The sequence below is a fragment of the Protopterus annectens genome, chromosome 7.part0 (genome assembly GCF_019279795.1).
Source record: "Protopterus annectens isolate FY-2018-M chromosome 7.part0, PAN1.0, whole genome shotgun sequence".
Lineage (NCBI taxonomy): Eukaryota > Metazoa > Chordata > Ceratodontiformes > Protopteridae > Protopterus > Protopterus annectens.
The window spans coordinates 880,582,644-880,609,177 of NC_056739.1; the positions used below are offsets into that span (position 1 = coordinate 880,582,644).

At 42.6% G+C, this 26,534-nt stretch overlaps 1 protein-coding gene across 3 annotated transcripts in view; it reads left to right on the top strand.

Moving 5' to 3' along the window:
* The window catches only part of AP4E1 (adaptor related protein complex 4 subunit epsilon 1), a 564,842-nt gene that overhangs the window by 208,101 nt on the left and 330,207 nt on the right, over positions 1-26,534 (top strand). For all 3 annotated transcript variants that reach the window (XM_044077456.1, XM_044077457.1, XM_044077458.1), the window contains exon 13: positions 16,685-16,803. In XM_044077456.1, the coding sequence (XP_043933391.1) occupies positions 16,685-16,803 (119 nt within the window). The remainder of the gene's footprint in view (positions 1-16,684; positions 16,804-26,534) is intronic.

The window sequence follows — 26,534 nt, forward strand, 5'->3', positions numbered from 1 at the left end:
TTTACAAACATAGTACCTATTGTATTGAAGCAGTTTTTGTTTTTTTGTTATAGAAAAAGTGGAACTTGATCCTCGGGGTGGTCCTTGGGAGACAGCTATAGAGTTTAGGGAGCTATTTTGGCAACTAAAATTAGAAGCCAACAGGCTACCAGGACTCAATGAACATGTCTCACTGGCCCCAGTCCTTAAACTTAGTTCTGCCAAACTCTAACTAGGTCCCAAATGCATCTAAACAGATACGTTTGTCTTTTTTAAAACACGATTTAGTTTAAAACTGTTTAAATGCATTGTAGTTACATAACCAATAGATGACAGTATATTTTTGCTTTTAATAGCACATTGACTATATGTATAATATTATATGGTTTAATTTTATTTTTATTTTATTGTGTACATAACCATTAGGAAGTAAAAACATGTTTTGTATATGAAAGTGTGTTATGGGTTGATATTTTAACATGTTTTTAACATTGATATTCAATATTAACGTTTGTTAGTATTTTAAAATTTAGATAATTAAGGTTGCTTAGTTTATTAGCTAATTGACAGTAAGGGGTTTATATGATTAAAATGGTAATGAATTAATATGAAAGGAATGAATTAGGCTTTTATTTCATTTCTGATGAAGTCTTGTATGTAGGAGGACGAAAACACGGTTGTGTTATTTGTGGCGTTAAAACAAGATTTAATATTGCTGTTTGTTAAACTCGTGAAGCTGTGGTTACTGTTATCCTGTGTGCTTTGGTGTTTTTATTTACACATTATGTTGGAGCACACACAGGTCTTGGTCTTTGCTTTAGGAGTCGGTGTTTTCTGTGTAATGTACTGACAGTTGCATTACCTCTACTTCTAGGGCCTTTACCAAGGTGCTCACCATAGCAGCAGAGATACTCCAGTAGCGCAACATTTTTCTGCTCTCCCCTCTAATTGACTGTTTACTGTAGGCCTCCCAAGAGGAGCATTTGGTGTTGGTTCTGATGCTGGTCAGGTCTTTGTCTTGGTGCATTTTGGAGGTCACCATCATCTTGAAATTCTTTGCCACTTGTACTGCAATGAATCTGCTTTACAGGGTGTGATTCTCATTGGTCATTTGTCATGCCATGCCTTTCAGCCTTGAGTGTGGGTGGAACGGGATATAAAGAACTTAAGAATCTGTTCTCTTGAGTCACATTGACAGTGGATCCAGGCTCATTTCCAGTTATGTTTTTTGGTCTTCATGTTTTTTCGGGTCTTTCATTTGTGATTTTCCACAGGATGATTCACTGATGATGGCTGTACAGTTAGGTTGTCCTCCTTATTTTGAACTTCTGCTGCTCCTTTAAATTTAGTGATGGTTCAGTCCACCACCTGGAATTCTTTTTCCCTTTTTCTGTCTTCAACTTAGTTCATTCAGATCAGCACATTTCTGGAGGGGTTTGCAGCCCATTTTTGGGTTTCTCTTAGCCCAAGACTAATTTCATGACCATTAAGGTTGCATTTCTACATTGGTCTTCTGCTGAAGGTAACGATTCTGACTTTGCAAGCTCTGAAGGCAATCCTGATGTTTAAGCCTGTTTTTTTTTCCATATTAGACTATTGAACAGTAGTATAGTACTTGCCCAGTGGGAACATTCCAACTCCTTTTTCTGGGAGGCCGTCTTTATTTCCTGATGGGCTGAGGCATGTCCTTGTTGTGCAGGAATTTTATTCCTAATGAGCAACTTGGGTTGCTGATGTTCTTCGTGTTTCACTGTTGCAGTCATCACATCTTGGTTATCTGCCTGCAGGTAGCCCTCAGCCGGCCTGAATACCAGAGTCTTCGGATTTCTGCGTCGGATGCTGTCGCTTCTTCCTTGACGTCAGGTCGTCAGGGGTATAAAACATGCAGCCGACACCATTACATCAGTCTTTCTTACCGTGCGGTGCCCGAAGCAGAAGCAGTTCGCAAGTGCCGGTCGGCCGACTCCTGAAATTTTCGTTTTCGAGTTTAAGACCCGAAGTCTTCAAAAAAGATAAGTACCCCGTTGGGGATCTTTTTTCTTGCTCTAACTGATGTCAGTAAAAGTTAACAATTGTCTTAACTGTGGAAAGCAAATACCTCATAGAGATTTTCATTCTTACTGCATCCCCTGTTTAGGCCCAGACCATGACGTCCCTCGCTGTCGGTTTTGTGCCTTGTTCAATGCCGAACTATTCTTTGTTGGGCTGTTTTTGCAGCCAATTACTTTCGTACTTTATCTGTGTACTCTGAAATGGCTTTAAGCCATCCAACTACCGATCTTCCAAAAAAAGTAAGGATTAAGACAGCGACAGACCACATAAGTCCAAAACTGCCGATGATGCTTCCATTAAGCTAGTCGCCAGTCCGCTGGTACTCCGTGAGGTGTTTTCGCAGCCCTTGATACCCGCTACTTCAGATTCACAAGCCTCTACTGAGGCCCATTCAGAGTCCTGTATGCCATGTGATGCTTCTTCGACTATGGAACATGCGGATGTCTCTACCTTGGATGGGTCCGGAGCCGCTGTGCAGGCACCGGCTTCTGAGGGTGTATTCAGGCCTACAGACATTCATATTAAACCGACGCCATTGTTTTCATCCAGGCCAAAAACTTGCACTACGCCTAGAAAACCGATGACCAAACCGCAGGCTCAGGCTCATTTGCCTCAAAAACAAATGCTTAGAATGGCTGAAGACCTTATTACGTTAATTAGGGGAAGCCAGCCTTCCCCCTCTAAGAGACCTAGAACTGATTTTCTTTTTGATCAGGAATCTGATATTTATGCTCCTTCTGATTACCAGGATTAGCCCTTATCTATTTGAGGATTCTGATGCAGAGGATTCCATTCCCTCTGCTTCCCCTCCAGAAGATTTTTCTTTCGGTGAAACCTTGCTTACTCTTAGGGAGCATTTCCGCTGGGAAAGCCAGGATTACTCTGAGTCCAAAAAGAGACATAGGGAATTCTTACTGCTACCTCAACACAAGCCTTTAGCTATCCCTCCTGTTCTGGACATTGTACATGATGCTTTCTTGGAATCTAGCCTTACCCCAGACACTTTACCTCCAGCTCCCAGAAAACCTAACAGGTGCTACAGAGTACCCGATTCTCACAAGTTCCTCTTTAAGAATCCTTCTGTGGATCCAGAGACCATTTCCCAAGGTCCAAAAGGCATTAAGGGTACTGCTGCCAAAAATCCCACCCTTTCTGATAGAGATTCTAGAGCCTTGGACAGATTGGGTAAGAAGGTATACACTTCTGCTACTTTGGTCATTAGGGCTTTAAATTGCCGGTTTCATATGTTAAAGTATCAGCAGCATATTATGGGACTACTTAGACAGAAAATGATGTTGATTCCTGACTGTGCTGCACACAAAGAATTACAAGATTTAAAGCATTCTGCAGAACAAGTTGGTAAACATACTTTGCAATGTGGCTTTGACGCTTTAGAAGCATCTTGCAGGGCTGCTGTCACTGAGTCTGTACTTAGAAGGCATGCTTGGCTTAAGGGACAAAACTTGTCAGATCATGTTAAAGCTAAATTACTGGATGCTCCCTTAAACCAAGACCGCCTGTTTGGCAACAAAGCAGAAGTCGTCCTCAAAAGGATGGAGGAAAAAGCTAAATCTATGAAAACTGTTAAAGATTTCCTAGAAGTACAGCCTCCCAGATTTAGTAGGCATTGGCCTTCAAAGAACTGGTCCTTTCCAGTCCCTTCCAGGCCTTCTCAGTCCAAACCCAGACCACGTAGTCTACAGTCTCAGACTACGCACAAATCTAAGCAGTGGGGGGCTCCCACTTCCAAAGCAGCGAGTAGTAAGCCACCCCCCTATGGAAAATGGCACAATGACTTAACCTTAAACCTTCCAAGCCCTGCTCAACTACCTGCTCCCTTAGGAGGAAAGCTTGCCCTACATACAAAAAACTGGGAACTCATTACCCAGGACAAATGGGTTTTGAACACAGTTTCCCAAGGATACAGATTCCACTTCCACACACTACCAACTCCAAATGGTTGGCCAGACCTACCCCCAAATCAGTGGGCGGAGGCCCAACAGCAGGTTCCCTCTCTTAGTATCAGGGCTATTCAACCTGTCCCAGCAGAAAAAACGGGACAAGGTTTTTATTCAAGACTTTTTCTGGTACCCAGAAAAGACAACTCCTGACGTCCTATCCTGGACCTCTCTATTCTCAACACCTTTCTGGTGGTTCCAAAATTCAAAATGCTGACTCTTCAATAGCTTCTTCCTATGCTAGCCAAGGATGCCTGGCTGGCAACCCTAGACTTAAAGGAAGCTTACCTGCACATCCCAATAAGAGGATCCTGCAGACAATACCTACGTTTCAGGGCGGGCTCCATGCACTTTCAGTTCTCTTCACTTCCCTTTGGCTTATCTACTGCACACAGGGTGTTCAGAAAGTGTCTAGCTCCAGCCATTGCATTTTGCAGGCAGAAAATATTCAAGTTTACCCATACTTGGACGATTGTCTGATTCAGACGGAAAGCCAGGACTTGCTATTACAACACCTGGCATTTGTAAAGAAACTTCTAACCTGACTGGGGTACACCATCAACGAAAATAAATTTCACCTAGTACCCTGCCAACAGATTGTATTCCTGGGAGCAAGCTTGAACACAACTTCCCAGATGGCATTCCTCACTCCAGAGAAACAAGTTTATTTGATAACCTACTTTAAACTATTGGCCACAAAATCCCAGCTATCTGCAAGGAAAATACTGCAAGCTCTGGGGTTCATGGCCTCTTGCATTCTACTAATTCCATATGCAAGACTGCATATGAGGAAACTCCAATGGTATCTAAAAAGCCTATGGTGTCAACATTCTCAGGACCTGGAAACAATGATTTCTATCATTCCTTGTATAAAGACAGAGTTCCTGTGGTGGGCAGAGGCCTGCTACCACAACAAGGGACTCCCTTTCACTCTATCCCCTGCCGCCCAAATCCTAACAACAGACACATCAGACTATGCATGGGGGGCTCACGTGGCAAGGCAGTGCATTCAGGGCAAATGGAACCCGAGACAGATGCACCTTCATATCAATCAAAAAGAAATGTTAGCTGTACAGAATACTCTGACAGCCTTCATAGACTGTATTCTTCCAGGAAAACTATTGGTAAAGACAGACAACACCACAGTTATGTGGTACATAAACAAGCAGGGGGGAACCCACTCGTACCCTCTCTGCAGACTAGCCATGGCTCTGTTGGACACAGCCTTGAGCTACCAAGTACACCTACAAGCACAATTCCTGCCAGGCAAACTAAATTCACTGGCAGACGACTTAAGCAGAAATCTCATGGACCCACACGAATGGAAACTAGAACCCAATATTCAACCTCTTGAGGAACAAATGGGGGACTCCAGAGGTAGACCTGTTTGCCTCCCCTCAGAACTACCAATTGAACAAATTCTGCACAAGAACTCCCCACAGTCAAGCTTGGAAAGTGGATGTCCTGTCCTGTACCTGGTAAAGCCTTTCGGTTTATGCCTTTCCCCCTCTGCCTCTCCTCTCGAAGGTTCTACTAAAGATCAAACAGGACAAGCCAAGGACAATACTGATTGCACCAGACTGGCCACGCCAGCACTGGTACTCCCTCTTGCGCAGTATGACACTGCTACAACCATGGCACCTGCCTCAGACCCCTTCCCTGCTATCCCAGCAGGTGGGCTAGATTCTACATCTACCTCTGCGGCATTTCTCAGAGGAGTCCCTACCAGGGACATCCTAGAAGCTGCTACCTGGAACTCTGTACATACCTTCACCAAGCATTATAACACATGCCTATCTTTTCTAAATCCAGAGCTGGATTTGCCACTGCAGTCTTGCAGGACTTAATAGCTGGCCCTAATGCTCTTTAACTTCCTCCTCCCTTCCTTAGCTTTGGGAATAAACCCAAATGTGATGACTGCAGCAGTGAAACACAAAGAACATAGTACAGTTGTGTACAGTTACCATAAATGTAGATGTTAGAGTGTATTCACTGTTGCAGTCTTGGTTACCCTCCCTCCAGCCCCCTGACTTCTCTTGGCTCTACCTTTCCTTCTTGTTGGTATATTTATTTTTTCTTGTGTATTTGCTTTTTGATGGGGGTTTACCATACCATTTAATTGTTTCCTATTGTGGGGGCACCTGACATCTGGGGCAGGAAAAATTGATGTAATGGCATTGGCTGCATGTTTTATACCCCTGACGACCTGACATCAAGGAAGAAGCGACAGCATCCGACACAGAAATCCGAAGACTCTGGTATTCAGACCGGCTGAGGGCTACCTGCAGGCAGATAACCCAAATGTGATGACTGCAACAGTGAATACACTTGAACATCTACATTTATGATAAGTGTACACAATTGTACTTTTTGAGGCCTGTCTTGGTTAGATGATTTCATGAGGATTGTTTGCAAGTTATCCTCAGAAATGGATCACATCTGAAAACAGTCTGTTTGCTTTTCTTGGAAATACCGTTCTACCCCAAAATTTGCTTTCATCAAAAGAATAGGGGTGAGAAGGTGGAGAACAAATAGACATGGTCTCCCATTGAGGAGGAATATTTCTTTGTATGTTCTCCCTGATCTCCTGTCTCCTCTTGAAGTTTCATGCTCAAGTGTCGAGGCTTATGTTTTTTTTCCATTTTAGTCTTCGCTCATCTAGATGGACTTTTGGTACAAGTATTGAGCTTGGAGGTAGAAGTCCAGATAAGCAGTGGCTGGCTGCAGGGGCAAAATAGGGCAATTATGTGCTTTGTCTGTGCTGCTTTTTCCTTTCTTAGACTGGATTTATCCACTGTGACTTAAACATGATTTGATTATGGACTTATTTTCAAAGTTTACTCTTTCTTTTGATTGTTGAGTATGAATTTGAATCTCTGTTAATAGATACATGTTCTTTGTATTTCACTGTTTCAGTCCTGACTTATGGGATTTCCTGCTTCAAAAGCTCTTGGTTGTCCCGACTACGAGAGTAAAAACCTCCCTTCTCCCTTGGGTGGTAGATGCCCTACCCTGACATCAGTATGGTTGGGTGTAAAGGAAGCCAACTGATGCCATGACCCAAGTCTTTCTTGCTGTTGGAGCCCGAAGCAGTTGTGAGTGGGTAAGTCGGTCTGCACTGGAGTGAGAAATCTTCTAAAGCTAAGTACCCGGTTGGGAAACTCTTCTTCTTTGCTGTGGGTCATGTCAGATAAAGTTAACAACTGTCTCTGTTTGGTAAACAAATCCCATACAGAGACTTTCATATCTTATATGTCACTTGTTTAGGCCCAAACCACGGTATCCCTCATTGCAATCTGTGTGCCCTTTTCAATTCTAGGACTATAAGGTGTAGGGCCAAAATCTTGTCTGAGCACCTTAGTCAGCAATCCGCTTCCCATTGTGCGATGGCATCCGTCACTTGTCCTGAGGTTGAGCTCCCTAAGCGAAAGAAGGAAAAAAGACCCAAACTTAGGGTCTTAGTTGACAAACATTCTCTGTCCACCAGTCCCCCCAAGCTCGTTATCCCAGAGGAGGAAGAGGCACCTTTGCAGCCCACTCTGTCGAGACCCTTTTGGAGTCCAGTATGCTGTCGGGTCCCTCAACTTCAACTCTGGCCTTGGCAGTTGGTTCGTTGGTTGGGTCTGGAGTCATTCAGCAGACCTCAGCATCTGGCGAGTGATCCTCAGCCAACATCCCTTTGGGACATCCACCAACACTGGTAATTTTTTTTCAAAGAAACAGGCGTCAGAGTAGTGGGCACAGGCCCAGTGCCAAAGCTACACCTAAGAAGAGTTTGACCTCAGGTCTTTTGCTTAACCTGTGGGGCAGGAGCCCAGTAGGCCTATCAGCAGGATATGGTCAGTTTGGCAGAGGACCTTATTTCTTTAGTCAGAAGCAGGCAACCCCCCTTCCCAAATCTTCACCAGGAAAAAGGAAGAGAGAGACCCTACACCTGAGACCTTTTCAGAACCCCCTGATTCAGATGAGGGCTCTGATCAGGAGGACTCTGTCCTTGAAGATGAACCCTTTCTTACCTTCTTTGAGGATTCTTATTCAGAAGAGGTTTTACCGTCTGCTTCACCCTGTGAGGACATTACCTTTGAGGAGACACTGCATTCCATGAGAGAGTTTTTCCAGTGGCAAGTGCAGGAATACCCCCAATTTAAAAAGAGAGTCAGGGAGCTCCTTGATATCCCACAATAGAAACCCTTGGCTGTCCCTCCAGTTTTGGAAGTGGTAGAAGATGTCTTCATGGAATTATTTGAAAATCCAGATGCTCTTTCCTGCCCCTCATAAACCAGACTGGTTTTACTGGGGACTGGACTCTCATAAATTCCTTTTTAAGAACCCCTTTGCTGACCCAGAGGTTGTCACTCCTGGCATCAAAGGAGTTAGGGCTAGTACTTCTAAAAACCCATTACCTACGACAAAGAAAGCAGTGCCCTTGACAGGTTTGGGAAAGAAGGCTTACACTTCCTCTACCCTGACCATGAGGGCCCACAACTGCCAGTTCCATACAATTAAAGTACCAGCAGAATATTTTGGAAAAAAATGAAGCAAAAGATATCCTCCTTGTAGGATAAGAACATCTCCAAGGGACTGCTAGATCTCTGCCATTCCAGTGCCCAGGTAGTTAGGTACTCTGCCCTAGCGGCATCTACCCGAGCTGCTGTCTCTGGCTCGGACATCAGAAGGCTTGCTTGGCTTAGGGAACAGACATTTCCAGAACATGCATGTCTAAACTACTAGATATACCCCTGGATAAGGACTCCCTTTTTGGACCAAAGGCTGATGCTGTGTTAAAAAAAGATGGAAGATAAAGCAGAATCCATGCAAAGTGTCAAAGACAGGGTTTTACTCCAGGTTATTCCGTGTCCCCGGGAAAGAAGGCTGTTGGCATCCAGCCACCTATGTTCAGTAGGAATTTTCCCACTAAGCATTGGTCTTTTCCCTAGATTCAGTAGGAATTTCCCCACTAAGCATTGGTCCTTTCCCTCCCAATCAAACCCAGTAAGAGGAAAACCCGAATTGAAAGGCCTCGTAGACAACAGCAACAATCTCCGAGGGCAAGGCAGTGGTCCTCAGGAATGCCCAGGCTGGGGAGTTCTAAGCCACAGAGGCCTAGCAGAGATCAGCAATGACTATTCCTCTACTCGCCTGTCCTCAACCCCAGACAAGAAAGGAGGAATACTTTCCCTATTTAAAGAAAACTGGGCCATCATCACTTCCAAGTGGGTTCTTGACATAATCTCAAATGGCTATAAGCTCACTTTCAAAGAACCATTACGATTTTCAGGCTCCTATGATGTGCCTCAAAACCAAAGAACAGAGACCATTTCAAATATTCACAGCCTATGCTGTCAGGGCTCTGTCAGGGCTCTATGGAACCAGTACCAGCCCACCAGATAGGAAAAGGGTTTTACTCCAGGCTATTCCTGGTCACCCGGAAATAAGGCTGTTGGTGCCCTACCCTGGATCTGTCCATCCTCAGTCTTTCCTAGTTCCAAAATTCAAAATGCTTACTCTTCAAAAGCTTCTTCCCATGATCACTCCTCAGGCTCTAATGGTCACCTTAGACCTGAAAGATGCCTACTTACACATTCCTATAGAAGAATTCTGCAGACATTTTCTTTGCTTCAGAACCAGGTACCTGTCACTTTCAATTCTCTGCACTTCCCTTTGGCTTTGTCTACTGCTTCCAGGGTCTTCACAAAATGTTTGGTCCCTGTGTTCACCTTCTGCAGAGCAAGAGGCTTCCAGATTTACCTTTATCTGGATGACTACCTCATTCAAGCCACAAATAAGTCAAAGCTCCTCAAGGATCTGACCTTCACCCAGACCCCACTGGTTTCCCTAGGGTGCACCATAAACCCCAGGAAATCCAACACAACTCCTTTCACCAGGGTAGTTTTCCTTGGAGCTTTGCCTGATTCCTCCCTCCAGAAGGCCTTCCTTCCCTCAGACATGGCTTCTTTCTTAACCCAGTACTTCCAGGATATTATACAGAGGCAATGTCTTTCAGCCAGGGAATTCCTCAGAGCAGTGGGCTACATGGCATCTTGTATACTAATGATCTGTCTGTCCAGGCTACACATGAGGAAGCTTTAGTGGTACCTCAAGGATCTGTGGTGCCAGCACTCTGTCCCTGCAGATGGAAATCCAGCTAATTCAGTGCCTCATAATTTGCATGGTGGGCACAAACGTGCACAGAACCAGGGACTCCCCTTCAGGTTCATCCCTCAGGGCCAAACCTGGAGAGCCCATTTCCAGCACATCCTATCCCAGGGCAAATGGGAAGAGCAGTTCAGATACAAGCACATAAATTGGAAGGAGTTGATGCAGTCCAGAAGGGTGTGGTGGCCTCCAAGGATCACTGGAAACCAGGGGTCCTACTTATCAAAACAGACAATACAACAGTCATGTGGTACATAAACAAGGGGGCACCCACTCCTACCCCCTTTGCCAGCTGGCAGTGCAGATCTAGAAGACATCCGATGCTATGTGTTTGCACCTGATGGGCTCAGTACCTTGCTGGGTCTCGGAACACTCTAGCGGACCGCCTCAGCAGACACTTAATGGATCTCCACGAGTGGCAGCTGCATCAGGAAACATTTTTCTGCATAGTCCGGAAGTGGGGATCCCCTCAAATAGACCACTTTGTCACTGACGAAAATGCTCAGCTAAAAAGATTCTGTTCTGGGAGAAAACTTCACACAGCCTGGAGGGACAGATGCCTTCTCCTTCCTCTGGAGACACCTATGTCTTTATGCATTTCCTCCCTTGCCTGTCCTTCCAAGGGACTCCTACAAATCAGGGAAGAAGGATCATGGGTCATCCTGATAGCCCCAGACTGGCCCAAGCAGCCCTGCTACCCCCTGCTACTGCGTTTGGCCAAAGAAAACCCTTGGCAGTTACCCCAGAGAGTTGATCTGCTGACAAAGGGAACGTTTGTACACCCCATCCTGCAGACTCTCAAAACTCTCAGCCTGGATAATTCAAAAATTCTTGAAACCAAACATGAGAAACGTATGGCACAAAACTCAAAATAATTAAGCCCTTTTGTTCCTTTAATGACCAGAACTTCTTCAGAATAACTTACATAAACCACCCATCCTTTTTAAATAAAAAATCGATGATGAACGGTGTCATTTGATTTAACCAATGAAAACAACATTTCCATTAATGTGAAATCTCTTCTTAGAAATTACACACAGTATCTTCCTCCTTGATCCACTTCAATATAAAATACTTCTAATTCAATTGTAAAACTATTATAATCAATACTAAGCTATATAGTTCTTACAATTAAATATTCTTATTTTTTTTTTTCATTTATTCTAGGAATAAAATCTACTCATAAAAATAACTGCCACTTTATTTCTAAAAATTCTAAATAGGAATTAAAAGACTCTACACATTTATGTTTAATTTACTCTCTCAAAAAAACATAGACTGAAATTTCCTAAAATATATACATGATTGTGAATATCTGGCTAATGTATTTGTGCAATCCTTCTTTCTGGGCAATTTTCTCTGCTAGCTACTGTATAGTTTTGCCTGTATAGAAATGATTGCAACTTGAACATACTGCAAGATAAACTAAGCCTTCACTCTGACATGTAAATCTTTCTTTGGTAATGAACATGTAATTGTTGTGTTTAAAATAAAAACTACTTACTGTCATAATAAACCTGCAATAAGAACACTTATGACAAGGGAATGTACCTAATTTTGTAGCCTTCTCTAAAGGGTGTACTGAGTTAGACAAATTTTTCTAGAATCTGCTTCAAATGTCAGTTGATTTCCAATTAATATTTTCCAATTATTACTAATAATGTGATGAATATGTAACCCATCTGCACTCATAGGTATAGGAAAGGAACAGCTAAATTCTTTATTTTTATCCCCCTCTTCTCTTTGACTTAAATTCTTAGGACAAAAACCTACTTGTAAAATTGGTGAAAATTTTGTATGTCTTTGTTTGATAACATTATTAGAGATTACATTAATTTTTTCTATAGAGTATCCATAGAATAATAACATTGATTCCCTAAGAAAAAAAAAACACCTCATCACTAATAAGTCTGCTTACCCTAATACTTTACCCTCTGAATATGTTAAACTTAATAAATTATGGGTGGAAACTGTTATAATTCAAGATAATTATTTGTAAAAGTTTATTTTCTGAAAATATTGCTCACAACATTTTTTGTGGAAGCTTCCATAGTAGTTTCTACATCTAAAAATGAACTGAAGTTCCCTTGTTACTTACAAGAAACTTCAACCATGACACACTGCTACTGGGTTTGACCAAAGAAAAACCTTGGCAGTTACCTCAGAGAGTGGATCTGCTGAATCAGGCAATGGGAAATTTTGTGCACCCTAACCTGCCGACTCAAACTCTTAGCCTGGATAATTCAAAAATTCTACCCTGAGCAGCCAGATGCTTAATATCCCCAGAGTCTAGAAGACCCATTACAAGGAAAACATACTCTGCCAAGTGGAAGAGATTCCCTATTTGGTGTCAGCAGCAAGGCCTCAACCCTTTCTTAACCAATGTATCAGCTATTTTGTAGTACCTAGCTTTCCTGGGTGGACAAAGGTCTATCCTTTTCATCCATTAAGATACACACTTCTGCTATTTCAGTCCACATTCCTAGTCTTCTTCCTGTCTTTTCCCACCCCCTAATGAAACAGGTCCTTAGGGGAGTGCTGCATGCCAGACCTCCGAGGAGACAGCCCACCCCTCCTTGGGACCTCAACTTTCTTCTAGAAAATTTGAACTTACCCATCTTTGAACCATCTGCTTCCACTGATTTAAAATTCTTGACCTGGAAGACTATCCTTTTACTGGCTGTCACCTCAGCTGGAAGGGTTTCTGAGTTGCAAGTCCTCATGGCAGTGCAACCCTTTCTTATATTCCACCCAGACTGAGTTTCACTCCGAACTAACCCTTCCTTTATGCCCAGGGTGGTCATGGACACTTCCTAAATGAAGCCATACACTTATCTGCTTTCTTCCTAAATGACAGAACCAGGGGGAACGCATCCTTCACAACTTGGATTTGCACAGGCAACTTTGCTACTTCCTTGGCAGAACTAAAACTTTCAGAAAAACAGAACACATGTTTTCCTTTAGAGCCCGAGGCAAAGAAAGCGGTCTCCAAACAAACTATCTCTAAGTGGATTTCCCACTGTATTTCCTTTCCTTTTCTTACACCTACCACGGCAAAAAGCCTTCTGAATCTGTTAGGACCCACTCAACTAGGGCTAGTTCTACCTCCACTGCATTCCTGAGGAGAGTACCTACCAAAGACATTTTAGAAGCCGCTACCTAGTCATTGGTGCATACCTTTAACAAACACTACCACCTGTCAGCCTTTTCCAAGTCCAGAGCAGGATTTGCTACTTACATTTTTCTGGGCATCCTCACTTCTCCTTAAGGCACCTACCACCCTCATGTCAGCTTTGACGATCATCCTATAAGTCAGGACTGCAGCAGTGATGCATGAAGAACATAGTACAGTTGTGTACATGACTGCATTCACTGTTGCAGTCTTCTTTCCCTCGGTCCATTCCCCGTATTTTTACAGTTACAGCTTATTTCTCTGTCCTCCTCTTCCAGAGGGCCCTCTGCAGGGATGCCCTACAGGCCTCCTTTCCTCTAACCTTGTCCCTTGCTTAAGATTCATCTTTGGGGCTGTACTTTTTAGGGCAAGAAAAAACTGATGTCATGGCATCGGCTGTCTCCCTTTATACCCAACTTTACTGACGTCAAGTAGGTCATCCACCAGCCCAGGGAGGAGGGAGTTTTTTACTCTGGTAGTCGAGCCGACCATGGGCTTCCAAAGCAGGAAATCCCATAGGTTAGGACTACAACAGTAAATACACTCGAACATCTACATTTATAGTAAGTATACACAGCTGTACTTTATTTACCCGATTGGTTTCCTTGCTTGCTGCTATATCCATAGCTTTTTGTTTTCTCTCTGTCTTATGGGGCCATTGTGTTGGCCCTGTTTTGAATTCCTGAACTTAATGCATTGATTTTTTATTCCTTGGGACTCATTGCCAGTTTAATTTTTCTGTCTTGTAGGCTTTGCATCTGTTCATTTCTGTTTTTGAACGGCTTTGTAATTGTGAAAGAATAAGTCTGTATTACTAGCAGATGGCTGTGCTGCTAACTGGAAATGTATTTATTTATTTATTTTTTTTGGGGGGGGTATAAATGTGTACTTTGACTCTTTGGCCTTGAATCTTTGATTTTCTTAAGTGGTATCTTGAGAAGCATGGTCAGAACCGCTTTGACTTTTCGCTGTGAAGAAGACTTTCATTGACTTTTGTATGAAAGATTTTGTATTTCTTGGTTGCATTTGCTCATTTTATAACACTTTTTTTTTTTTTATGATGCTTACTGTTTATTTTTTTTCTCATAAAGCTAGTAACACCAAATAATCCTGCACCTTTACTGAGTGGAATTATTCATTCTTTAACAGCTTCAGTTTAAGAAAGCACTGTGGAGAAAGTGCATTAAAAATACTTGAAACATGAAAATTTGAAGCTTGCACGGATGCAGTAGTTCTGTCCAGATAGCAAATGTGGTGGCAGTCAGTACTCTTTCCTTCAGGTTACCTTCAAGATAAGCAGTGGAATTCATAAACTATGTGTATTATGCAGTGGCATTTTTACTTGTCTATAACTGCATAAAAAATGTAAATGAAGTCATGCAACAATATAAGGTAGTGATAGTATGCAAATGTGGGTGGGTAAGAACATTGCAGTTCATAGTTGCTTTGCAGGAGGATTCTGTTTGGTGATGAGGGACACCAGGGTTCCTGTGACATAGATGGAAAGCCACTGCATGATCTTGATGTAGATGTAGTGTGACAGAAAAGGTGTACCATTTCTTGAGCTGGATCTGCATGCAAGTAAGTGCAGTTATGATGCTGCAAATGCCTCCTCCAGGGCAGTTTCTGCTGGTTTGGTTATTTGCAGATTTTCCTGACTTGGACTTCAGTCTTAGCCTGAGGATCTTCTGGGCAATCTAGGGTTCACTCCGAATCTAAACAGTTCTTACTTAATTTCCATGCCAGGATCAGATTTTCCTAGGATGCAGAATCAACAGACTACCCATGACAGCTTTTCTTGCTGTGGAAAATGTTCTTTTCCTGATAGATTACTTTCAAAACATTCTTCTCTTGGATATGACCTCTGTAAAAGAGACCCTCAGAACCTTAGGATATATTGTTTCAATGATACCTTATGAAAACTTATGTCAGGCGCCATATGAGGAAGATTCAGTGGTATCTGAACTCTGTCTGGACTCAGCAGTGCTGTTAACCTTCCAAATTTATTTCTTGTCCTCCAGCAAGAAGGAACCTTTTTGATGAATGAACCAGATTTCACTCAATCAATGCGTGCCCTTTCTGGTTCCTTCCCTTGCCAGGATTTGTTTAGGTGCCTCAGATATGGCATGTACTGCTTGTTCTAGGGTCTAAGGGGTATGGTCTCTAAAGGAAAGAAACATAAAGTAGATGACCACTTTTATTCTCTCTTTTTAATCCTTTCATCCCTACATTATCTCTGGACCCTGGGTCGCTTTAATAGCTTGGGGAAATAGCCATTCAACACAAAATCTTTCTCCAGGCTCTGTACGTGCTGTCAGAGAATAATACAGTAGCAGACCTTTTGAGCAGTTCAAGAGCAGACCTTCACACATTGATACAAAACAGAGAGGCCTTTCTGAACATTGTCCATGAGTGGGGGGTACTCCACAGAAAGATCTTTTTGCCTCTATGTGCTACGGACAGTTCAGGTTTTTTGTTCAAGAATGGATGCCATGACCTTTCCTTGTAAAATTATGCCCCCCACCACTTCCTTTGATTCCCACAGTCCTTTTGAAGATTAAGAAGGACAAACCAAAAATGTTGTTGGTGACCCCCTTTAGGCCCAAGTAGCATTGATTCCCCCTTCTCATTTGTTCAGGAGTTGTCATCACAAATTACTTCAGAGGATGGACTTCCTTACATTGAACAAAGGCTGTTTAATTCATCCCAGTATACAGACTTTAAATCTGACGTGTTGGGTGATAGACTTTTAATTATGTTTAGACAGCAATTTTCTGAAGATGTACTTAAGCTTTTACAGGAGGCCAAGAAACAAATGCAAAGGAATCTTATGTTTCTAAATGGAAAATATTTTCAGCAGCTTCTAGCTCCAGTTAAAGCTCATTCCACTAGAGCTGCTGCTTCCTCATGGGCTTTCTTCAGTGGTCTATATTCTTAATCTGTTCTTGAAGCAGTTACTTGGTCGTCTTGTCTCACATTTACAAAACATTGCAAGATAGAAGTTTTCTGTAGAACTAGAACAACGCTTTGCTTGTTCGTATTTGCTACGCCTTTTGGATCAGAATCCTGTTCACATTTCCTCCTCTCTACCTTCTTAGATAGCTTTGGGAATTTCCCATCAGTTAATAATGCTGCAACAGTGATCAGTTTGACATCTTCTATTATGGTAAGTTCTTAAACAAATATACTATCAGCTTTTGTTGGAACCCAGCAATTTTATGACTTCCTGCATCAGTGATCTCAGAAATTCAACATGTCTGGTTATAGTGAGTGTAGTTAACACAACTGTACTTCTTTAAATTTTATGAGCTGGACAGTGTAGTAGAAAGAAGAGATACAGTGCTACTTAATAGTTTTCCTATTTTAGGAGTTGGAGAAGAAGAAGAAGACAGAAAATTAAGACTGTATGCAATCCAGACTTTTCTAACACTCCTAGAGAAAGAGCACGTTTATTATCCACAAAGACTTTTACAAGTTATGAGCTGGGTAAGGTTTTATTTCATATTGTTAAATATTCTGTCATAGCATTAAATGTCAGAAAAATGCTGCATGTGTTAACATGGAGTAGAATTTATGCATTATTTTGCAAAGTATGACTTGGTGATTCAGTCTCCCTTTGTTAAAATGTGCTTCAGTAGTAATAACTTTTTTTTGTTGTTTGTCTTTTCGGCTTTTCCCAGTTAGGGGTCGCCACAGCGGAACTCCAGTCCGCTAATGATTGGCAGTAGATTTTTTTATGGTGCCGAGTTGCCAGCCCGACCTTCAACGAAGGCACGCCCATTCACGCATGTCTTTCGAACACCACTCGACCATGGGGAGGACATGCAGACTCCACACAGAAAGCACTCCAGCCGAGAATCAAACGGAAGAACCTCTTGCTGTGAGGCAACAACGTTACCGCTGCACCACCGTGGCTACAATAGTAATAACTCTAACCAAGCATAATTTCAGCTACATAAAAATAAGCTAAAATTGTCGTTTCTAGTTATATTACAGTTTGTGATCCTTTCTCTTAGATAGCATTAACAACTTTGCGAACAAATATTATGAACTGTAATTTAGCAGCTTCCTAAATTAAGATAATAAACACTGATTTGCATATTTCTCTTTTTGGGTGGCTTTAAACTTACTGTAGCCTGCATCATTGACCCTTGTTAGTGAATTGACACTTAACGTCCCTATACTTCAGTATGTGGCAAATACCAGTTAATAAACATAGAATATGTCTGCTCATATACAGACTTATGAAACTTGCATGATAGATTTAGCAAGCTTCTTCACGATTACAAAGATACTGGTTAAAGGAATTATGGATTTCCCAAACATGCTTGTTTCACATTTGCTTGAAGCTGCATTGCTTCAGCATATTTCCTCATCTGAAAAGTGGAATCACACTGTGGGGGAGAAAAGTAAGTCGGTTATGTTCATTCTGACTTTTTCCAGCCTAATACAGTGTTAGAGTTGATGTATGTAAGAGGCACAGCATGTGGGTGGTTAGTTGCTTCAACTTTTTTTTAAACCATTAAGAGTGTATACTGAATGGTTACTTTACAGCTTGCACCTTTTGAGTGCCTCTGTCTCAAGCACAAGTGCTGCTTCTAGAACTTACTGTCATGCTGTATTCTATTGGTGTTTATATTAGGATAGTGCTAATGAAGTTATATTAGGCTTTAGATTAATTAGTATAGACTTTAGTGAAGTGTGTCTTTCCAATAAGTGATGGGTAGTGAAATCGACTTCAGCGAGTTGGACTTCATTAAAGGCCAGTTAGACTCATTCTTCACTTATGTTCTTTTCATCATTAGCTAGTGCTGCAAAGAAAAAAACAAAATTAAAAAAAGTTGAACTGGGATGACATTTTTGATGCCCGAGAGTACCCAGGATATCTATCCCTCAGCTCCATTAAAGACTAATGAGTGGAATGTATTCCTGATCAAGAGTCTTGGACCAGACTTCTGCATCATCTCTTCAGACCAAAATAGGACCCAGCAGCCACAGCTTCTTACTACTCAGTAGGGAAAAGTAGTTCATTTGTTTTTCAATCTTCTACCTCTGAACAGTTGAGTTGGTGAGATTGAGCTCTTGCACTGGAATATTCCAAAACTGTGAGATGACAGTCTTTGTACCTTTTGCTATTTCTCTTTCTTATGAGATTTTTCATGGCTTGCATAGTTCTGCTTTCCCATCTTCATCACAATGGAATGGACTGGATGTTATATGTTCCCACTTGTACACAAATCTTCTGAATTCTTGACTTTTGTATTCTGGATCATTATTATATTTGGCAACATCTTGTATCCTTAACTGAATGTAGTAATGCCACTTTGCACTTGTTCTGGATGTCAGTTTGATAATCTCAGGGAATTTGGAATAGTAGTCTACATGTGCAACATATGTGGCATCTTTGAGTTGTAACAAATCAGTGCGACATCTAAACTGTGCATGCTGACATTTCTTGATTTGGATTGTAGATATAATATGCATTGCAAATGATACAACTCTTTACTACTACCTGTTTGAGTTGGCACTTGTGGTCAGTGATTGCATTTATTTGCCTTTTTTGTACTTTACTATTCCCTGATGTGATTCATTTGTCTCCTTATCAAACTAGTAAATATTATTTTTCAGCTTTGAATAGTAAGTCCAGAACACAATTTACTTAATTTATGTCTTTACTAATATTGTCAGTCTACCTGTTATTTTAGCTGAGGTTACTAACTGCAGATGTCCTAGTCTCATGTTGCAGTGTTCTGAACACTTGGGTTCTTCTGTCTTGCTACCCGAACATCTGGCCAGTATACAAAAGCTTGTAGTCACTGCTGGGTATGTGGGATGTCTGACTTTAGCCTAGGGAATGTGGGCCATAAAGCAGTACCTGTTTACTGTCCTCCAAGCCACAGACTTGACTGCTAGGCACTACCTCAGACTCCGGGGTCACATGGCATTGACCATTCCCATGCTACCATTGGCAAGGCTCCACATAGGTTCATAGGTTCATACTAGGCTATCTGCCCTAGGGCATTTATAAGCCTAGCCAGAGTGTGTTTGGCTTTCGCCACCCATTTTAAATTAATTTTGCTATGCCTTTTTTTGAGGTTAGTATACTGTGCCTCTGTCTAACAGTGACACAGAAGTGATAGCCGGGGTAAACCTACGATCTCCCATCCACTCATCAAGATTCCTCTTGAAGAGAGTCAGTGTGGGACTCTGCCTAACCTGGACTGGGATTTTATTCCAGAGTGAAGGGAGCCTCTGTGTTATGAATCTGTCCCTCCAGCATGTCCTATTTATTTCAGTGCTGAGGTTCAAGTCTCTCAAGCGTAGCTCGATGGGATTTGGATTTTCTGAGGTGCAGCATGTCCATTAATTCCGGGTTGGACATGGCTTTATCGTCAGGCACAGATCGCCTCTGAGCAGGCGGTATGCCACTGAGTAGAGCTGGAGTTTCTTTAACCGGGCAGCATATGGCATCTGTTTGAGCCCTTTGATCCTCTTGGTGAGGTACTTTTGGGGTCTTTCCAGTTGCTGCAGGTGTCTGGTAAGGTACATCCCAAAAGGGGCATTGTACTCAATTATGGGCCTGATGAGGGATGAGTAAAGAGGTACGATGACCTCCCCTGATCTAGATGTGAATCCCTTCATGATTAGGTGGGCTATATAAAATGTTTTCTAACCACTTTGGCCACGTGGTTGTCAAATGAGAGATTGCTATCAACTTGGGTCCCTAGGTCCCTAATGACTTCTTCTGTACTTAATGGATTACCACCTATGTGGTAATTTGTGGGCACTTTGTTTTTGCCAAAGGGGATGAATATACACTTTTTGGCGTTTAGCTTGAGGCCATGGCTCTGGCACCAGTTGTCTGTTTCTATGAGGCCCTTTTGGAGGATGCTTGTGTCAGCTGGAGAGTTGATTATGGCGCCCAGTTTGCAGTCATCTGCGAACTTGTTCAGCCACAGTCCTTCCGTGTTGGCCTGTACCACCGAGAAATATATACCGAACAAGAGAGGTCCCAGAACTGAGCCTTGTGGGACGCCACTTGTAACTGGTTTGGAGTCTGACATGGCTCCAGCAATTCTAACCATGTGGGTTCTGTCCTTGAGCCAGTTTGCAACCCATCTAGTGACATAGGGGTTTATATTTAAGCTGGTGAGCTTATCTATAATGCCCGAGTGGGGTATTGTATCGAAGGCTTTTGCGAGGTCCAGGTAGGCTGTGTGGACCACCTTCCCTCGTCAATGGCCTTGGTGACTGTTTCAAAGAAATCGACCAGGTTTAAGAGGCAGGATCTGCCCTTAACAAAGCCAAACTGGGTAGGATCCAGTGTCTGTAGGTCCCCAATATCTTTATTTATGAGGTCCATGATGATCCTTTCCATAGCTTTGCAGACCAAGCTAGTCAGGCTTATGGGCGATAGTTTCCAGGATCCGTTGAGGCACCACCTTTGTGGAGAGGGACCACTGTTGCTGTACGCCACTCTTTGGGTACATATCCTGTAGTAAGGCTAAGATTGAACAGTAGTTTTATGTTTGGGTTTAGCTCTTCTTGGAGTTCATGTAGGACGCAGCCCGGGACACCATCTGGTCCCATTGATGCTGTGTTTTTGCTTTGGAGAGGGCGGCTCTTACCTGAACATCTGAGATGTCAGGGGGGCAGCACTCTGTTGGGATAGATATTTGTCCTTTTGGTGGGGAGAGGGGGAGAAGTTTGCACTGTACCTGTCAGCTAGGATGTTGGCAATGTCTGTGGGCTCGGTGTAGTTTTTGTCATTTTGGACTAATTCTGAGCATATCTGGGAATTCCCACCCAGGTTCCTAACATAACTAAAGAAATCCTTGTGATTATCCTTAGTGTCCTGTGCAAATTTCTCTCGAAGCTGGCCTTAGGCGATTTTATGAGTGCCCGTAGTTTTTGCTAATACTGATCAGAGATGCCTTCCCTTTTTGGGATTTTGCTCTATCATGTAGTAGCTTCCTCCTTCTATTGTATAGTTTGTTTATGGCTGGGGTCCACCAGACAGGACGTCTGCCTTTGGAGGATTGGGTCTTGGTTTTATTTGGGATTGCATGATCCATGCATTCCTGAAGGTGTTCATAGAATCGTTTATAAAGGATTCTGCGGTCTGGGCGTATTTTCCACAGGCCTGGGGGCTTTGAAGGATTCGCCTCGGTTTTGAGGCGTGTGAAATTGCTTTAGAGAAGTTTTTCACTGTGGTTTTCTGGGCAGGGGTGGGGTCGGGATGTGAATATCCAGTGAGATTAGTTTATGGTCTGATCTTACCAGTGAGGGATACACTTCTGGTCTGGAGCATAGTGTCCCCATGTTGGTGATGATCAGGTCCAGTATGTTTTCCCCTCTTGTGGGAGTGGTAACAAGTTGTTCCATAGCATTTGAGTTTATAAATTCTAGGAACCTTTGGGCTAGGGTGTTGGAGCTAGAGTAATGCTCCCAGTCTATGTTTGGGTAGTTGAAGTCGCCCAATATAATGGTGTTTGGAGAGACCTTCATATTTTCCAGTATTCTCAGGAAGGCCAAGTGGGGTTCCTGTGTTTGGGAGGGTGGTCTGTAGCAGGCTATAAACTGGAAGGCAGTTTTACCCACAGTTAGTTGCACATGGATAGTCTCTGATGCTTCGTGCTGTGCCACCAACCTGGAGGTGTGGGTATCTTTGTGAATATTGATACTCCCCTCCTTTTGTGGTTCGGTCCAAGTTTTGGGGCGAAAAGCATGGTATGAGGTATAACCTGGTAGTGCTGGGGTGCTCGGGAGCCTTGAACCAGGTTTCTGTTACTGCACAGATATCGATGTACTCCATGCTAAGGAGAGTTTCGAGTGTGTGCATCTTGAGGTTTAGACTTCTGGCGTTGAGTAGCATTACTCTTAGTTTCTTATCCTTTGTGATACCTATGGAGGTGGGTTTGTCTTTTGAGCCTTGCCTAAAAAAGGCACTATGGGGGTAGCAAGAGCCTTTGCCAATATCCGAAAGCCCAGGGGTGACAGGTGCAAGCCGTCCCTAGCGAAGCATCGTGGCTTGTCGAGCATGTCATCCCAGGCTGACAGGCATTGGATCCCCTTTGAATGACACCAACACTTAAGCCAGTTGTTGAAATTGATCATCTTGTCTTCATATTGTGGCATCATTCTTGGTGAGGGTAAGATGCTACTCAAGGTCAGGGTCATACCGGCCTGGGCTACATGCTCAGAGAGCTCCTCTATGTCTCTTTCATGTAGCCAAGGGAGGTGCGTCTCAGGTCATTCACACCAGCATGGACAATGACTGAGTCATATTTGTACTTGCCTTGGAGTGACCTGAGTGCTTGTGTTATGTGGCGGATCCTAGTGCCCGACAGGCAGCTCACCGTGACCTTCTCCTTGTTCAGCCTGGTGAGCAGGGCGTCAGTGTGCCTGATGATAGAGTCACCTATTACAAGTGTATCAGGTGTGTTGTTTAGCCTTAAGGGCTGTGACTGTTCAGCACACTGGCTTTGTGAGCTATGTGTTGCACGTGTTTTGTTTTGGGGTAGCGGTTGCTTGGGTGTCTGCTTTGGAGGTCTCTGCTGCTTAGGCAGATTTTTATTTAGAGCCTCCGAGTATGTTTTTGTGTATTTATGTGTTTGGTTTGTTGTCATGGTAGGTCTATGTGAGACTGGAATTGTAGTGAGTGTGGTTTCCTTCTCCTCCTGACTGGTTATGCCAGTACTGAGTTGAGAGAGCTTAGCCTCCAGTTTGGCTATATGGTTGCATCTCTCACATGTGTTGGAATTTGTTGGGAGGAGGAGAGGGCTGTCTGTGTACATGAGGCAGTTGTAACATTGTCTCAAGATTCCCAGATTCACCAGCTGGACCGGAGAGGAGATTGACAACTGACCTTTGGACATGCTAGAATAGTATTGGGAATTCCTTTATAATTGAAAAAAGGGCCAATGGGGAACAAGGTACTCAAGGGGAGTTTGTGAGGCTGTAGTGCTTTTAATTTTTTAGAGCTGACTTGTATAATTGCTTTAGTGAGCAAGTGCCAGGTAACTTAAATGCAATGTGTTACAGGTAACTTAAATGCAAAAACGACAAACAGTAACTTTCTTTCAAGTGAAACAAGGAAATAAGTACAGTAAGCAATGCAGATATCACTAGGGATCCACAGAAGTGCTAAAAGGCGGCGTTTTAGGTGGAATTAGCGTTTCAGGCAAATAAACAAACAACAAGCATACAAATAAAGCTAGATTCAGCAGGCCTGGATCTAGTCTATGCTACAGCAAACAAGGTGTACCAATTTCAGTAAGAAACAGTTAGAATATGCAGGCACTATAAGCCTCTAACCAGAAATTCCCTGCTCAGAAGAGCAGAGTCCAGCCTCTCCTCCCACAAGAGTGCAGACCGCAATCCTTCTTAACGTAAAATAACTGGCCTGAAGCCCAAGTGCTTAAACCAGAACTAATACACTTTTAGAATAACAGACACTGAGCTCTCAATCAGCAGTTCCCAACTTAGAAGGATGTAAGCTACCTGTCCTGCCACCACAGTGCAGGCCACAAACCTTCCTAATGTAAAACAACTGGTCTGAAGACCAAGTGCTTAATCCAAAAGACTTAGAAATGATAGCTACACTTTAATCAAGTTACTACCAGCAGTAATAAATACAACTGAATACTTTAAAGAATGCCTGGATTAGTGCTCAAGTTATACAAACAAAGCTAGATTCAGCAGGCCTGGATCTAGTCTATGCTACAGCAAACGAGGTGTACCAATTCATTAAGAAGCATTTCAAATATATAGGCACTATAAGCTTTAACTAGAAATTCCCAGCTCAGAAGGACAGAGTCCAGCCTCTCCTCCCACAAGAGTGCAGAACACGAACCCTCTTAATGTAAAATAACTAGCCTCAAGCCCAAGTGCTTAAACCAGAATTAATACACTTTTAGAATAACAGACACTGAGCCCTCAATCAGCAGTTTCCAACTTAGAAGGATGTAAGCTACCTGTTCTGCCACTACAGTGCAGACCACAAACCTTCCTAATGTAAAACTGGTCTGAAGCCCAGGTGCTTAAACTAAAAGGCTTACAATGAGTTACACCAAGCAGTAATAAATACAATTGAGTACTTTTAAGATGGCCTTAAAAGCAAAATAATGTAGGAAAAAACACAAATACAGTAAAAGCAGATAATTTTTTTTTTTTTTTTTGAAAAGAGAAAGGAAAGAGAAAGGAGTAGCAGAAACTAAGCTGATTGGCCTTCTCAAATGCTCTCCCTGTACTGGGTAGAATGAGGTAATGACACTAGACTGGGAGGAGGGTCCCAGATCAAATTTACACTAGGGGCAACTGCAAAGCCACCAACTATAAAAACACTATACCAACAGGGAGGGAGGGTGGGAAACAAATAGCAGAAATGTTACTCCCAGCTGAAAAGCAGCAGTGAGCCTTTAAATGAAAGTTTTAAACAGCTAAAGGAGCCACTAGAAAAAAAGAGTTTAACTGCAACAAGTTATCATAAACAAACAACCCAACAGATGCTTAAGAGTGGACAATTTCCAGTTAATACCTCACACACAGTGAAACTAGCTAGAAAAAATACACAGTACACAAAGTGCTATAAACAACAAAGAAATAAAGAACAAAATAAACAAAAAACAGGATACTTAATGTTATATATTGTAGCTCCGAGTTTGCTGAGTGTCCTTCCTTCGATCAGCTCACTGTAAACTTGAGGACGCTACAGTGGTACCTAAGGTTTATATTGGAGACAGTACTTTCATCCTCTGGAATACAAAATCCCTTTCCTTCCTTGCTGTAGAAAAGAGATTTACTGTTGGGTGGACCAAGTGAGCTGCAACCCAGGACTCCCCTTATGAGAGCTTGTCACAACTCAGGGAATCACACTACAGACTGTGTATATCCCTTCAGAACAGAATAAAAAGCAGACACATTGAGCAGGTCCATGTCACAGTCCCACGAATGGATGCTCCACAGGGATATGTTCTTGGGGATCCCTATCATTTGATCAAAGTTTCAAAACTTCGAAGACCATGGCCGAGACCATATGTTCGAAGGTTTGAAACTTCAAAATAAAAATAAAAAACAGTAAAATAAAATAAAACAACTTACCTGTACATTTTTGCAGGGGGGAAAGCCCCCCCTGCATCCCCACACCCCCTGCTACTTAAATATACCAACTCTGAGATCGCACTATAATGAGGAAAATGGCAAATCCCGAGTTCCGAGCTGTACGACAATCTCAATACAAAGTGTTCAAAATTTAAAAACTTCAAACATATGGTCTTCGAAGTTTTGAAACTTCAGTCCACTGATAGGGATCTGTTCTTGCACATAGTCCATGAATGAGGTATACCTCAGATTTGTTTTCCTCCCCTATGGGCAGACAACTTCCATCTTTTTGCACGAGGCTGCCTAGTCCCCTAGCAAGGGCAATGGATGCCTTCTCTGTCTCTTGGAAAGGGACTGGGGTGCTCATTTCTGAAGTCTTGTACGTGCAGATGTCACTTTTATGGCCAAAGTCAGATGTCCCACATACCCAGTAGTTACTGCAAGCTTTTGTATACTGGCCGGACGTTCGGGTAGTAAGAAAGGAGAACCCAATTGTTGAGAATACTGCAACATGGAAGAGAAGGACATCTATGGTTATGGTAAGATTTTACCCAACTATTCTTTCTAACTCGTGTCTAATGTGTCATCTGTTATTCTTTTACATTTTTTTGCTATTAATAGCTGTGGTAGTACCAAATGATCTTGCAGATATTTACATTAGCTATCCACTCCTGCTGCATGATGGCTTGACCATGGGTGCAAACAAATATCCACCTTCTGATCTGACCTCCAGAGGCTTACAGATATCCCCATGTCAGAGATGGACCACTGCCTCAGTTCATTTTTATAGGATAATGCACAACCAAAAGGGAGAATAGCCTGTACCATTTTCAGTTCTTTGTTGCCACAGTAAGTAATCACTCAAAAGTCCATTTGTTTAGCCTTTTCAGGCTACTAAAAATAAATACCCAGGTTGCAACCTTTTTTCCTACTTCCTAATACATTAATAGATTAATAGATTGTTACTAGGCTAATGACCACTAGGACCCTTGCAAGCCTAGTCGCACTCCCCAAACCATTTGGGTACCCGGGTATCATGGACATCTGTTTGGAGGGTGCATGTTTGTAGGATGGTAACTATGGATTTGTAGGGGAGGTGATGGGATAAAGCATTT